The 15,597-nt window shown below is 38.7% G+C and overlaps 1 protein-coding gene across 1 annotated transcript in view; it reads left to right on the top strand.

The window, feature by feature from the left end:
• The window catches only part of LOC139724884 (lysine-specific demethylase 5A-like), a 73,884-nt gene extending 68,735 nt beyond the window's left edge, over positions 1 to 5,149 (top strand). Inside the window, exons 28-29 of the mRNA XM_071636007.1 lie at positions 707 to 916; positions 2,009 to 5,149. Of these exons, the coding sequence (XP_071492108.1) occupies positions 707 to 916; positions 2,009 to 4,002 (2,204 nt within the window). The 3' untranslated portion in view covers positions 4,003 to 5,149. The remainder of the gene's footprint in view (positions 1 to 706; positions 917 to 2,008) is intronic.
• Positions 5,150 to 15,597: the final 10,448 nt, after the last annotated feature.

The following is a 15,597-nucleotide window of genomic DNA, read 5'->3' as shown; positions in this document are numbered from 1 at the left end:
ACAAATTGGCACAGATGCCTGGAAACTAATTGTCAGTGAGTAGAGATTACCGCACTCCCCTAATCCCAATTGTGTTGCCATAGCCATCCTGTTGGACTGAGACAAATTGCTACGCCTGAGTGGGCTTGCTAATATGTGATTAGGTGAAGTTTGGGTGGGTTACTGAATGCTAGATAGTTGAATCAAGAAACTGAGTTTATTTCCAGTTTCTTGATTCAACTAATCTTTGATTAGTGAATGCTGATTGAAAAGTTTGGCACATGAAGCTTAGTGCTTGGGGACACTACTGAAGGTAGAAGTACATTTGCCAAAGCCTGCCTGATGATAGTTTTCGTCTGGTGAGAATGAGAAGGGCGTTAAGTTGCCACGAAACCCATATTGTTCGAGACAACTTAACGCCCTTCTCATTCTCATCCGACCGTATTTTATGGTGAGAAATACCAGTAGGATTTTGGGTATTTTTTTCACTGACAAGAAAACAAAATATGTTAATTCTAATATGTTAATTATATTGATTATATTAATATGTTTATTTTGATCCTTTAATGGTAGTTTTCGAGATTATATTGAAGTCTAAATTTATAGGTGCACTGATTTGTGGATGTGTTTATGTATGTAACTTATTGAAAATGTATAAAATGCCCTGCCATGAACTATGAAGTGACCAAGTTTAAAATTTTGGCGATTGACTTCTATCTTGGTGCAGGAGAGAAGCTCCCCAGTGTTGGCATGAGCATGAGTGTTGGCTCCAAGAAGAAAGAAGAGGTCAAGGAAGAGGTGATTGTCAACGTCGACGGAGACGAAGAAGAAGACGATGAGGTTTGCTCAGCGAAGCGGTGTTTGCGTCCACTCGGTGACGACATCAACTGGGTCCAGTGTGACGTGTGCGAGAAGTGGTATCATCTGCTGTGTATTGGTGAGTTGATCATGAGGTTAAAAACACTGTTCAGTATTGTGATGGGTGTAAGTTTAACTTGCAGAATGAGCTGTGTAATCTCATTCAAATGGATGGAGTATTACTCTGTCATAGAAGAGTTTGCTGCTCTGAAGTCACTATCAATGTATCTATAAACACTGTGTCCCTGTTAGTAAACCATTTGCAAAATAGTGTATTTTATAACTATTTTCTGTGGGAAAATTACGTAAGATAAAACTAGTAGTCTCGAAAAATATTTTACTGCAATATGCACATTACCATTTTTACACAGTATCAGAGACACTGGTGCCCTATAGCACCATGCAGCTTTATTATTAAATGGGAACCGTTGTTAAGCATGCAGGTAGAGACCAATGCACTTGACTGGATGAAAAGTACAACATTGATTTATGTTAGCAAGGGTAGTGGAGGTTGCAAGAGAAACAGGTGTACTGTCAGTCTGAGTGTTTGGTCCTTTCACCCCCTCCCTCCCCCCCCCCCCCCCCCCCCCCCCGCGTCTTGATCATTAACAAGTCAACTTTCTCAGCCGTTGAGGATGTTCTGTGACAAAATACATGTGATGTAGGATCCTGAGCAAAGGCTTGACTTGAATGCATACTTTGAGGAAAGGTGAAATTAATGACAAGACACACAAGCACACACACACAAGCACACACACACACACACACGCTCTTATAATAGTAAGCACTATCATAAGGCATGTAGCATCATAGAAAGGTTACCATTTTTTGTCCATTGCCGGCTGCCGATTATAGGTTTTGTAAGTAAAATGGATTTCACGTGCATACCGTTTTGCTCAAACCTGCTCTTTATGTTGCTTTTGTGAAGATTTGAATAGAGCTATCAGGTTCTGGAACCTTGGGTTTCACTCAAGTGAGCAAATTGATTGGTCTGTTAACCACACACTTGATTAGACATCATTTCTCAACAACAAAACCATACGATGTGGTAGATACCACGTCATCTCTTTGACTTTTGAAATGCTTCTGAACCTCTTTGCTTGAGAGAAAATTTATCATTGGTTTTACATTCAAAGATTCCCTTTTCCTTGTGTCTGTTTTCTGCAATTAGGTATGAAAGAGCAGCCTGATGAAGACGAAGAGTTCATTTGCAGAATCTGCACCAAGAAGCGTTCCATGCAGAAGGGAGGCGTCAAGCGAACCCAGCCCCAGACCTCTGGGAACAGTACTACAACTTCATGTGCAACACCAGTGAAGCAGCCTGAGGTCAAGCCTGACGTCAAGCCTGCCACACTGACCAGACCGGCTGCTGTGCAGCAGCAAGGTTCAACGAAAAGCATCACAACATCTCAGGTGGTGGCTAAGGTGCAGTCTTCAGGCAGAACAAGTGGCCGGAACTCTCCCACATCGGTCACGAGTGGCAGGAGTTCTCCTGCTACTCCCTCCACCAAAAGCACTGCTGGTGGGGCGTCTGGCAAGAATTCTCCAGCTGTCGTGGCCATCGGACAGAAATCCTCTGCCACAAGTTCCATTGGAAGGAAGTCTCCGCTCTCTTTCGGGACTGGAAGAAGCTCTCCCATTACATCCTCTCATGCCACTGTGACGAATGGCAAAAAGCTGACTTTGTTACCTTGTTCAGGCAAGAAATCGCCACTTACAATTGGAGGTAAACCACCAGATGGTGGGTCTGGAGGGACAACAGTCGTGAGGGTGTGTCCACCTGCCAACAAGGAGCAAGTTCTTGTACCATCATCTGCCTCAGATAGGATGGCTGTGGAAAGTAAATCCTCAGATTGTGTATCTCTTGGAGAGACACCGTCAGTTGCGAGAGTGAGTCCGCCCGACACAAAGGAACAAGTTGTTCAGCCTTCATCTGACTTAGAGAAGAAGCCCAATGAAGAGCCCGTGGTCACTAAGTCTAGCATGGATGATGTCGATCCATCTGACCTAGGTGGCAGTGCAAGCTCTGTTGCAAAGGTGGAGGACAAGCCAGTGGTGGTGACACAGAAGACTGTAGCAGGAGACGAGACGACTCAATCCCCTCCTCAAAAGACAACAGAAGCTTCAGATTGTGAGATAGACAAAGTGAGTAAGGATGTAGAATCTTCACTGCCAGAAGCTGTGGTGTCTCTGTCTCCCACTCCTCTTTCCAAGGACTCTGGCATGGAGCAACAAACAACTTCCTCATCATCAGATATTGCTGATGAAGCAACAAAACCTGTAATGGCAGAATCAGTCACAGGTAGCCAGCCAGATGTGGAGCAACCGAATCCTGCAATTGCTGTGTCATCCGTCACGGTAGAAGAAACTGCTGAGGAAACACAAGGCGCAATTCCAGATCAAATGGACACCACACCAACCACAGGTGAGGGATGCCCTGCTCTCACAGCTGATGAGAGTGAAAGCAAAAAAGCTGAGGAGATTATTCCTCAGGGAGTACCTGATGCTTCAACAGCCATGGAGACAGAGACCAAAACCGTGCAAGAGGCAGCCCCCGCCCTTGAACCCGCTGTCACATCTGCTTCAGGAGTTTCTGCGGCGAGTGAAGAGATGGAAGTGCAACCTGCTCCAGAATCGGTGGAGGTGTCTTCGCAGGAGTTAGTCACAGCACCTCGGGACAGTGGTCCTCCACCCGCATCCGAGAACTCACAGCTCTCCAAGACCGATAGTGACAAACCCATTCTTGCAGAGTCACAGCCCGAAGAGACGGGACAGCCTGCATCCTTGCCAAACGCTGTTACTCCTGAAGAGGGTCAGTCCTCATCTGTGCACCAAGCCACGCTACCTACCCTTGTGAAAGAAGCAGAGACACCAGATCCCAAGCTTCCTCCAGAGTCAGTGCAAATGACTCCGGAGCTCCCACCTGCAGCAAAGCCAGCCGAAGAAGAGACAACATCACCTGCTGTTTCTATACCTACACACAAAGTTACGTCTCAGCTGGAGGAGACCGAGGAACCCATGGAAACATCTGAGTCGCAAGGAGCAGATCAAATGCCTGAAGACACATCCAAGACTGCAGGAGGTGAGACAAGTGGAATTACAGGAAAAGTTTCCCAGGAGACTCCCTCTGTAGAGATGGAGCATGATGATTCAACAGCGACATGAGGAATTCAGTTCAATATCATCTATTCCTGGAAGAGCAGTCCAGACAAGGTTGTCTGTTAGTCCATCGGTGTGTCAGTACTTTTTAATCCAAGCTTCGTGCATCCAGGATACTGCAAGTCTGTAGTATCAGACATACTGATGTGAGGGAACTAAAAGGAATTCATTTTTTCTTTTCTTTCAAGTCGCATTGATACATGTCTTAATGCAAAGACTGCTGAAGGTTCTGTGAGATTTGCAAAACATAAAGCAATGTGGCTGTGCATGACATTCAGTGGATTGTGCTATATAAACAGATATACCTGTTTTATTCTCTGTATCACAGACATAACTAGGTGATGAAAGTGCTAATTGTTACCAAATGCCATCATAATTGTGATCTCCAAGATGATTTATTTCCTGTCACCTTCTTCTAAGAATGATAGCTACACATGAATGTGCAGCATCAAACTGGGATACATTTCAGTCCAGTCCTCCACTAATGTTTCCCACAAGCATTGTGAAAGTGGTCTTTCGGTTGTTCCATGCTTGATTCTTGGCACAACGATAACTCAAAAGATGACTTGAGGTGTCCCGACAGAGCGTGATGCGTACCAGGTATGTGGACTAAGAACTTATAGATCCAAATAGACTTAGGGTCACAGAGATGATAGGGTAAAAGTCAGTGGTCATCATCTACACTTGAAGTAGTATCTTCTGAAACATTTCGAGCAATGCATTTAAACATATTACAAATGAAAAACCGCAATGAGGCAATTGGCTTGACTAATTCAGTGATTGATGCAGTGAAGGCTAGTATCAAATTATGGCCGCATGAAATTTTGTCATCGATCACACAAGACAAGGTTCCACTTAAGTATGGGAAGGCAATTTAAAGTCTCCAAAGGGTTGAAAGGGGACCAAATTCCAACATTTTCCTCTTTCACCAATGCATGGGGAAGTATTCTACTTACAATCCGTCACAACTTGCACATGCACAGGGCTGAAGACTGACCTGATATTTGGCACGTTATTATACCATCACAGTAAATGCAGTAGACACAGTGGATGCATGTCTGGTGACTATATGAAGTCTTAGTACCATGTCTCTGGTCTTGCTGCTGTCACAAGTTTCTTGAATCATGAGGTCTAAAGATAAACGTTGATACCACCTGAGCTGATAGGACCTCTGCTTCCATGAAGTGGCCATTATCAGTAATAGGAGATTTGTGTACAATGTACGTGTGACGGAACATCCAGATGTACGCCATAGTATTTATACTCAAGATGATCATATCGTGTTTGCAGCTGTAAGCTCTTCATGATTCACTTCGAGAATATAGAGTAGAAATGTGTAGAAATCATATCAAAACATGCAGTGTTGTCATTGTGGATGTCATTAATCATCCCTTAGGTTTTCAGCAAGTATAGACACATTATTACATCCCTATCAACGATATCAAGTCACATAGAGGCCTGTATTCTCAAGCCCTGAATGATGTACAATAGGATGCTGTGCACTTGTTCTCCGTGTACACTATTGAATGCAATGCCAATAGACACTCATCCGTGTTTGCCATTATTGGAATTTATGCAGAGTATAAGATATGACTTCATGTGACGGGAATATCCTAGTTTATGAGATGAAACTTGTCTATGTCTTGTAAAGATATGTTAAAAGACAATCAGTGTTCTCTGTTGTCATTGTGAAGCGATTATGTCTGCATTGGAATTGTGTACAGTGTCATAATGCAACACCAACTCGTGCTCCTACTCAGAAGTTTCATGTTTGTTTTGCTTCACTGAAGAGTTTGTTGTTTTGTTATCTGTATTGACTGATGTGTTTCAGCAAATTTTTGTAGCAGCATGTCCATTTCAGTTGGTATACAGTGTTGTAGATGCACCTGGGGTAGGATGGCATATCGCTTCGATTTGACTCCACGTATGAAGATTTCATAAGATTGTATTCTTTCGTAGTCATGTGTATATACAGTCACCAATGGATTGACGAATGCTTGGTTTGGATTACAATGTTGCCTGCTTCTTCATTTCTATTGCTGTACCCAAGATGTCATGATTTTGAGGTTGAAGGAAGAGTGCACGATTAGCAGTTCAGCAATTTTGGCAAGCCAGAGTACTGTCAAACAATATGTAAATCTGTAAAGGCAAGCATTCATGCAGAATATCTGGATGTGCTACATGTATGATGCTGACAGCTCTCTTGTACCTTCTACTTCTATTGGCAATTAATGAGATCAACAGTGTGAGATGATATATGTCTACTCTATTCCATCGCAACTAGTCGATGACTGATGATGATAAGAAATACTATGACTTGTCTTTTCAGGCAACAGATACCATTGGCCATTGTTGAAAGTACCAGTGGCAAAGATTTTCCTTCTAGCATGTATTATGCTTTAAGTTTGCTCTTGCTGTAGTATTTTGCAAACTCATACTCAAGCAGTCATTTAAAACAAGATGAAGTGGGGCATGGGATTAGAGGGAGAATGTTTACAGTCGCATCGCATAGTCTGGGAGCTAGGAGCATGATGCACTCTGTACAAAGTAAGGAGATGTAAGATGTACAGTGAGCGAGACACATTTCATATTGTGTGTGTAGGGTCTCTTTGTGTTCTGACTGTAATTGTCTTGATTTGCATTTGCACTCCTACTAAAAGCATTTTTCTGCTTTCTCTCTGGTGTTCCAATTTGGCACTCTTTGCACGCACTTGACACACAGTGAAGCAACTATGAAAAGAAAACATTAATGCATGACATCTTGCTTTCATTTGAGTGCTGTATATGTTTTTTTTCCCCTCTCTTTTTAATTTGATAGAAATATTTGATTCACTCAAGGTAATGCCACCTGATATTGATTGTATCCTATTGTTTGATACTTGAGTATGTACATAGATTGTATAGTGAATATTGTCATATGGCAGCCTAACAACTTGTGATAGTTTTAGTCAAAGTAGTGGTAGTCCAGAACTGGTGATACACAGGGACAAACACGTATGTCAGCACGTTAGGGTTTCTACCTTCGGTGCTGCTTTGACATGGCTTTTCTTTTGTTTTGTTTTTTCTTCATGCCTCTTGTTAAACCCTTGAATCACCTAGTCACACATGTACCTGTATTCAGATAGGACAGAAATCATGGGCATTGGGACAAAAATCAACCCGGTTTCCAGCAGCAGATTGATACAATCTGTGCGCATATGCATTTTAGCCATTCTTGTCTATATGCCAGAATCATAGAGGACTCTAAATTTATTCATGCTAGAGGTGTTCACTCTCCTCTTTGAAAAGTTCAGTTTGTGAGTTCATGCCTCATAGAAGGAATTAAGTTGTTTTCATTCATTTTTTAAAGATTTTTTTTTGACAATTTTTATTATTTTTCTTCTTCTTTTTCTGTTGCTTCTTTGATTTTGTCTGTCCCCATCTTTGTATGTAGTGTCAAGATATATATTAGGTTCTGCAATAAATTCAAACTTCAATGGGTACTTGTTCAACATCACATGCTGTAGTCACATTTGATGTCTTTTTCTGTGGCTGCATCTGTTTCCTGCATAGAGAAAGAGTGAGAGAGAAGTGTGCATGTATAATATGGAAAATGTGGGCCATCAAATTCACCTTGCTATGAAAAAGCGGTACATCGTAAGTGAGCTTGTTATAATGGGGTCTCCCTTTGTGTGTGTGTGTGTGTGTGTGTGTGAGTGTGTGAGTGTGTGTGTGTATATATATATATATATATATATATATATATATATATATATATATATATATATATATATATACACACCCTCTCTCTGTATATACACATATATACAGAAAGAGGGAAAAAATACACTTTGCTAACAGTGGTACATAATAAGGAAACTCCCTACTGTATATCCTGTACCAGGGTTTTCCCCAGTATGGGTGTGTATACACATATATGACCATATTGTTATTTCTTGCATTAACAGTTCACAATATTTCAGACATGTAAACATTTTAAAGGACTTTAAAAAAATAAATATCATTTTCAAGTCCAGTACACAAGCAGATAATAAGAACAAAAGTAAGCAACACGATCCGCATGGAATGATTGGTGTACAATATATGTACATTTATCTGTTCAAAAAGATATAGCACAGATGGGCAAGTGTGTCAATATTACATCATGTCATTATGAAGCTATACTGTGTATGTCAGAGATTGGGATACTGATGTGTCGACAACAGTATCTTTCAATATGTTGTATATGGTGACACGATATTTGCTTCTGTGACAATTGCTCCAGTCTTATTTTCTCCAATGACTTGGGGGTTAGGGTTAGGGTTATGATAGGGTTTCATAGGCTTAGTTTGACGTGAGGATTAGGGTTAGGGTTAGGGTTATGTCTGTGGGTAGAATTTATGTTTGGCCTAGCATGCAGAATACTCTGATATTCCATGAGAGCAATTGTCGCAGGTTAGGAGCAAATGTCATGGAACCATTGTATATTGCACTGAAAAAAAAAAAAAAAAAACATGTAGGCGTCATGAACTAACCTGCCACTCATCGATTTCAAGCAAAAATAGAAATCATACGGTTTATCCTACAACACTGATCCTTGCCTTTAAATCGTCTCCCAGCTTTGATTCCTACACACTGATAGTGGAAAATGTACTGGAGTACGTGATTGTCCTACAAAAATTAATGATCGTAAATCATGAAGAATGCACACCTTCACAACGTCAGCAAACATAAAACATTAGCATGATTCCATTGGTACGAATCAATATTCTGCACTGTGTCGAGTCTGTCGACTCTATGGCAGAATGCTTGAGCATGTTGCATAATAAACAAATACGTGTAATATACAATGTACTATATACCGAGAGTACATAGACTCGGAGGAGACGGAAATAGTACTATTTTCAGAGGGATGGAGCCAAGAGGAAAATTGTGCAATTTTTGTCACCCAGGAGCCCATGATTTTACTTTATATAATGGCACAAAATAGTGCGTGATCATTTAACGGTCAGGATTTCATTGATTGATGACATGATACCAACTATATAACTATTATGACTGATTTATTCTGGTCATTAGTTTGGGGACTGTGCGTCTAGAAAGTTCGTCGCATGTTTATGTGTTTTGTTTTGTTTTGTTTTGTTTTGTTTTGTTATGTTTGCTTGTTTGTTTCTCATAGCACTCCTTGATCACCCGTGTAGTGTTATATGGTACAGTTAGTCTCTTACAGTGTCGAACGTGAGGAGATGCCGGGTTGAATCAAACGATGGTTATTATATGTTTTCGCAGTCATTTTAGCATGTTTGTCATTCAATTTGATAATCGGGTTATTCGAAGTCACGGGGAAACAAAAATAACGCCGGGAAGTTAGTCATTCCACTTCGTTTTTCGATCGTTCGGTTGCGCACTTCGATCAAAGAATTAAACATATAATAGACCACTCTACCTTATTCAAATTGAAATGCCCGTCGAGAGCATTAAAATTTTGATAGTCGGAAATCGAGGAAGCGTCTTTTCGAGCATTCAAATTCGCACGTGTGCATTCGAGTTCGGGATAACTTTATTCATTTACGTAGCACTGATTTGAAGTGATATTTTAGGCCTACTAATTTTTTGAGAAGTAAATTTAAAAGTGATAATTTTTGATACATTAACATTTGTCACGCAAATTTCGTCATGTTGTTATACTCACGAGGAAGAAATAAATAACCTAGTTATTTTGTCTACGAACGTCTTTTTCATTACAACTTATTTTGTACCCGGTCGGTATCACTTGCGTTTTACTCTTTATCCGTTTCTTTTACGTCAACAAGCAATGCGTGTAAAGGTATTACCCATGCGTACCTCGGACGAATAGGACAAGGCCGCTTGTGTGACGCCTTCGATCCGAGGGGCATCAAACCGATTGAACACTGGCAGATTCAGGTGGCATTAAATACTCTCAAACGAACGAACTCTCCCTATCAATAAATTGATAGGTATCTTAGTGTACGTAGCTCCCTGTCCCTCAATTAAGATAAAATCAAAGAAATATTATAGTCTTCCCAACAAGACATATTGTGTAAGGGAAGAACACTATCATAACATAAAGAATCAAAGAAAAATAGCATTTTGTTGTAATTAGGAGTTTCTTCGAGAAGATTGAAAAGGCTGAAATGCTATTTTGGAAAATCTAAAGATTATAGATAGAAAAGATGGGCATGACAGATTGCTTGAAGGATAAACAATGAAAAAACGTTTGATTATGATAACAATAATCATGATAAAACGAAAACAACTATTTTGATTACTCAAAGTGTTAAATAGATTGCTCCGAAACGGATTTGAATGTCGAAATAGCTCATTGCGCAATCACGTCACTGAGCTGTGTCTCCCTGAACATCAGATTGATGACTGAATGACCACCTTATTTATTTATTTATTTTTTTAGTGAATGTGGATGATGAAATTTTAGATTTGATTGACATGAAAAAAAAAAGATTGATCCAAAATTAATCTGAATGACAAAACGGCTCTGTATAACCAAGTCCCTCTAAATTATTATGAATGAACGCGAAATCAATTTGCCAGGCGAACTTCCGAAATGGACCGCAAAAATTCGCTATAGTAGTATGAGAAACGAATGTTTTGACATGCGTGATCAAAGCGCCTCTCTAGTGGGATCTGTCAATGTCGACTGCCTCATTCGATTCTTTATCCAGTATGCGAGGAATAATGTCAAGAATATACTCAGATTTATTGATCTGTTTCCCGGAAGTGTTTGCCGATGGACTATTTCTTGTACCTATGACACTTTTCTGTTTGCTTGTTTGTTTGTCTGTTTTTATTTATTTATTTTTTATTTTTCAGGCAGATTTGATGGTGAATTCTTTATTTGAATGATATTCCTCAAGGACCTATGGGTATGTGCTATTCTGTTCATCCTTTCCTACGGAATATGTCTTAATCAAGTCTCGACAAGGTCTCGACACAAGTCTCGACACTATAACTGTTTACTTTTGTGGCCTTTCAGGGCCATCAAAATCATCAAATTTCATATTTTTGTAGCCCGATAATAAAATTTGGTGCCCCCCTCCTCCCCAAAAAGAAGAAGAAGAAGAAGAAGAAGAAGAAGAAGAAGAACAACAACAACAACAACAACAAGAAAGGTAAAAAATATGATAAAAATTAGACTGATACAATTAAACATGATAATTACGTGAAAATTGGCAGGTACGACAAAGGACCCCAAATATGTATATATACTGCAGTGACTAAAATCACCGCGTCTAACTTATTAAATATTGAATTGAGGCATGAACATCATTTTCCATCACACTATTGTATATTCGTGAAATGATCATCAGTATTCTCTAACATATTGTGATAGGCTCTATATACCTACTTCTATTATAGGATGAATAAACTTTGGAGGATATAATTAATTGTTTTGGTGGCCCGATCAGGCCTGCAAAACGTATAGTTTTTCTTTAAAAGTGTTATTACCGACTTCTATTTCTGGTAGACATGGGCCGCCTGTGATGGCCACCGCTCATAATCGGGTCTTGTCTTAATACTTTGATTCTAGTCTGCATGTCTCCGTTGTTAATTGCTATGTCGGGCAAGTCTCGTTTAAGTTTTCTTAATTGTTAGGAACTTTTGAATGAAAATAATTAATAAAAATGTTACACTATTTTTGTTTTCATCTTAAAGCTGCATTGATTTTGAGCTTTGCCAATTCTCGTAGTACAACACTCAAAACATTTTTTTTTTTTGGGGGGGGTGGGGTGGGGGGAGAGTTCACTGAGTAAAGAAGTATAGAATTGTATGCATAAAGAGTTTACACACATCAGGAACTAATCGGTAAATATTCAAATGTCGTTTAGCTACTTTGGGGTTTGGCAGACCTCGGACATACAGTATGTCTTTCCGTTGGCCTGCATTGTCAGTATAAATTGTCAAACGACATAATTTAAAAGAGGCGTTTGCTGCTCAAGAAAAGCTCGAACATATTAGGCCTATAGGCATACATACACAATATTATTTATGTATACATTTACAGGTTAGTAATTCAATGAGAATTCTTTGGGCAATGACGTCATATCATCTGTTTGGATATGCCCTATACTTAGTAACCGATATTACCGTGAAAGTGTAGACATGTGAAATCTTGAAATTCCACAAATTTCTTTTATATTTCTTGATTATAGTGAAACGCCTGCTAATATTATTTGATTCTGCACAATTTATAAAAGTATAAGTTTGCCCAGGAAAGATTCCGGAACTTTTATGTTAACAATCGAGCGTTTCGAAAGCATGGTTTTAGGTTGACTTGAAATTTAAAAATGATCATGATGATTTATGTTGGTAATTTTTCCAGCACCTCTATGAATCTAGATCTGTGGATTTATTTCCCCCGAGAAACTTATAATGAGATATTCCGTTCACCTGTTAGTCAACGCGTCTCAGTGCTTTAAATTCAGTTGTCATAATTATGTTTCAGTTGCAGAGTATGATCTCAAAACCAACTGAAACCATTTTTGTTAATTTGAAATTACAGCTGCTAAAAACAGAAAACAAAACAAAACATATGTAGACAAATAAGGAAATGTTAGGTACTTTTAGCCATAACCTCGAGAACATTCCTCATTATATAAGACATGGGGTATCACTGGAAAGATTTTATTTTGCTTTATCTGATGATGGATTTTATACTGTAAAATGTTAAGCTCTTTATCCATTTCATGATCAAATTCTTCAGTTCTTGTCGAAAGGAACAATATAGTGATGAATATCACCGTGCGATTTTAACCTAGTTTTAAAACGATAACAAATACTCTATATAACTGGGGAAATCCCAATAAGTATATATATATATATATATATATATATATATATATATATATATATATATACATACATATATATCTCTGTTACTAACAACCATCAGGGGAAAAAATGTCCGATGATTGATACACAGAAAAATAAATGCATGCATGTCAACCGGATTGGGGAAATGGGATATGAACGGGAGTATTGCATAGCACATGATCACATTCTCAGTGAAGAATTATACCCATGAATTTTAGTTCAGTAGTGGGGAGGCATATTCTATCACTTTTTTTTTTGTCGAAAACTGTTTGACGGTTACAGCGACAATTGATTTATGGAAACGATTTCTAGTGGTAGAGAAAGTTCAACGATATATAGGCGAAATGAATGCTTTATCCCATCGAGGATAGTATTAGTCAAGAAACACCCACTGAAAATTCAAATGCAAAATGCGTGGTTGTGAATAAAAATCCGACATAAAAATGAAAGACCACCATCGGGTTGTTATACCCTGGTCAATTTGAACACTTCAATCATTGTTAAGTTTTCATGTTTGATATTTGATTGTTTTTCTTGTATAAAGAAAACCCCACAAAACAAAACAAACAGTACAAGTCCATCTGTCGCTGTGTGTCGCAATGAGGCTGTCCGCGCGAAAATCCGTCATGATGAAAAGCATTCTTATGAGATTCCCCGTACAGCGATTTTCATAAAAAGATCATACGTCGAACATTGCGTATAATGTGATTTTCATTTTCAAGCCGACCCTTTTATGATATACGTCAGACTATGAGAGAAAATGTCCTGAAAATAAGATCCCGAACAAACAAACAAACGAACGAACGTGAACACACAAACAAACAAACTAACAAACAAACAAACAAACAAAACAACAACACCGCTTATTGTAAACCAGTCAGTGTCCACCTAACGGTCATGACCTGTGTCGGACATAATTCACTGACTTTCAAGAGGAGCCATTAGACCACGGACTGTCAGTCACCCCATGCAGTTGGCTGGATGATGATGCGGAATTGCCCCTTTAGACAAAGCATTTTAGCCTCATCGCGTATTATTCGGAAGGAACTTACAGCCGTTGGTCCCATGAAAACTTGCTTATAAACATTAAGTACTTTCTATAGTGGCTAATATTCCAGATGAAAATATACCTAATATAAATTTGACACTTAAAAGATATGTACACTTCTTTTCGGGTTTATTGGCTTCGAAATTAGGTATGAAACTAGACACTTGTTTCTCGTTACACAGTAATTATAAGCTGGCGATCAAGTACATTTATTGGTACCATTAAAAACAAAGAATAAAATCACCAAATGAATATATCAAGATAAAAGTACAGATTGCCTACATCTCACTCCGAGGTCGTATACATGTTGATGTATTTTTGTTTTCACAAAGATATTTCATTCACACAATTATAAACATTCAGGTACAAATAAATGTCACTCTCCATGATACATAGTATAGATAATGCGATTTGACAAACAGCTACAAACAGTCTACATGATATGAATACGATTCCAGCTAACATTGAATACAAAACCTTTGGTTTTTATATCCATATGATGTATTCATCTATTTTCTGTGCTCAGTCTTTAAGAAATGACAAAATGAGAAAAAAAATCTACTGATTTCTTATTGTTTCTGGCAAAAAAAAAAGGAAGAATTTTATCGTCGACATCTTTATACGGACTTAGCAACTGTAGATATTCACTGAACCGTTTCATGAATTTGATATGACACATAGCGTAGCAGAAGAAAATTATATTTTCTATAGGTTTACATCATACTCATATAAGTCATGTGATCAGAGGCCTAATGTGACCAGACAAATATATCAAAGAACTCAGAAGAATTAGTACACGTATAAGGAGGTGGAGAATAACCAGAAGTAGGAAAGAGAAAAAAAGTTGAAGAGAGAGAGAGAGAGAGTGAAAAGAAGAGAATTACATTCAAAGAAGGGGGAAAAGGGGGTCAAGGAGGAGGAGAAGAAGAAGGAAAACAAAAGAAAGACCAACAGAGAAAGATCACCGATTATTAACCTTACCTTCAAGTCACAGTTGCACAAAGCAAAGCGAATGACAACTACATATCATGTGTACTATATTTTCATATTAAAGACGTTAGTTGGAGAATCAATAAGATGATCTAAAGTCTTCCCGACTCTACAATCAATAATTGTCTCTCTCTCTCAAAAAAAAAAAAGGATAAAGAAATAGAGACGCCCGATAATTGCATCTAAACATAATTCGAAAAAACTGGAATCTTCAAAGTGTTATGTGCAGCTGAGAAATAATTAGGGAGAGAGTCCAAAGAATGAAAAAGCCAGAAATAAGGGAACCCGATTTCCTGCCAACAAATCTGAACAAAACCATTTTCCAAAATCTTTGAGACATAATTATTGTCCAAACTGTAAAAATGTGATGAAGTAGAAGATCCTTAGAAGTAGGGGGCCTAACTATAATTCCTTTGTCAAACCAATGTAATGTCGCCCCAAACCCAATTGAAGGTGCATCACATTGCATATTGAACGAGGAGATGTATGATACCATGAGGCCTGTGAAATAAGGACTAAATCTTACAGGGTGGGCAAGTTTATTTGAATCATTGTATGTATATTTACAAACAACCATAGAATACATGGTTCATCATTTACAAGGACAAACAAGCAACTATTTCTTCATGAAACTGATGAAAGAAAGTTTGTGAAAGCAGAAAACTCGCAGAAGAAGTGGAAGACCAAGTGACGTCATCCGTAGTGGACTATGGGATACATGGCAAGTGAACACA

Source organism: Diadema antillarum, unplaced genomic scaffold (assembly GCF_040938485.1).
Source record: "Diadema antillarum isolate AM-2024a unplaced genomic scaffold, OU_Dant_1.0 seq00000002_RagTag, whole genome shotgun sequence".
In the NCBI taxonomy this organism is placed as follows: domain Eukaryota; kingdom Metazoa; phylum Echinodermata; class Echinoidea; order Diadematoida; family Diadematidae; genus Diadema; species Diadema antillarum.
The sequence above is the reverse complement of the archived record's forward strand: the minus strand, read 5'-3'. Positions and strand labels throughout refer to the sequence as shown.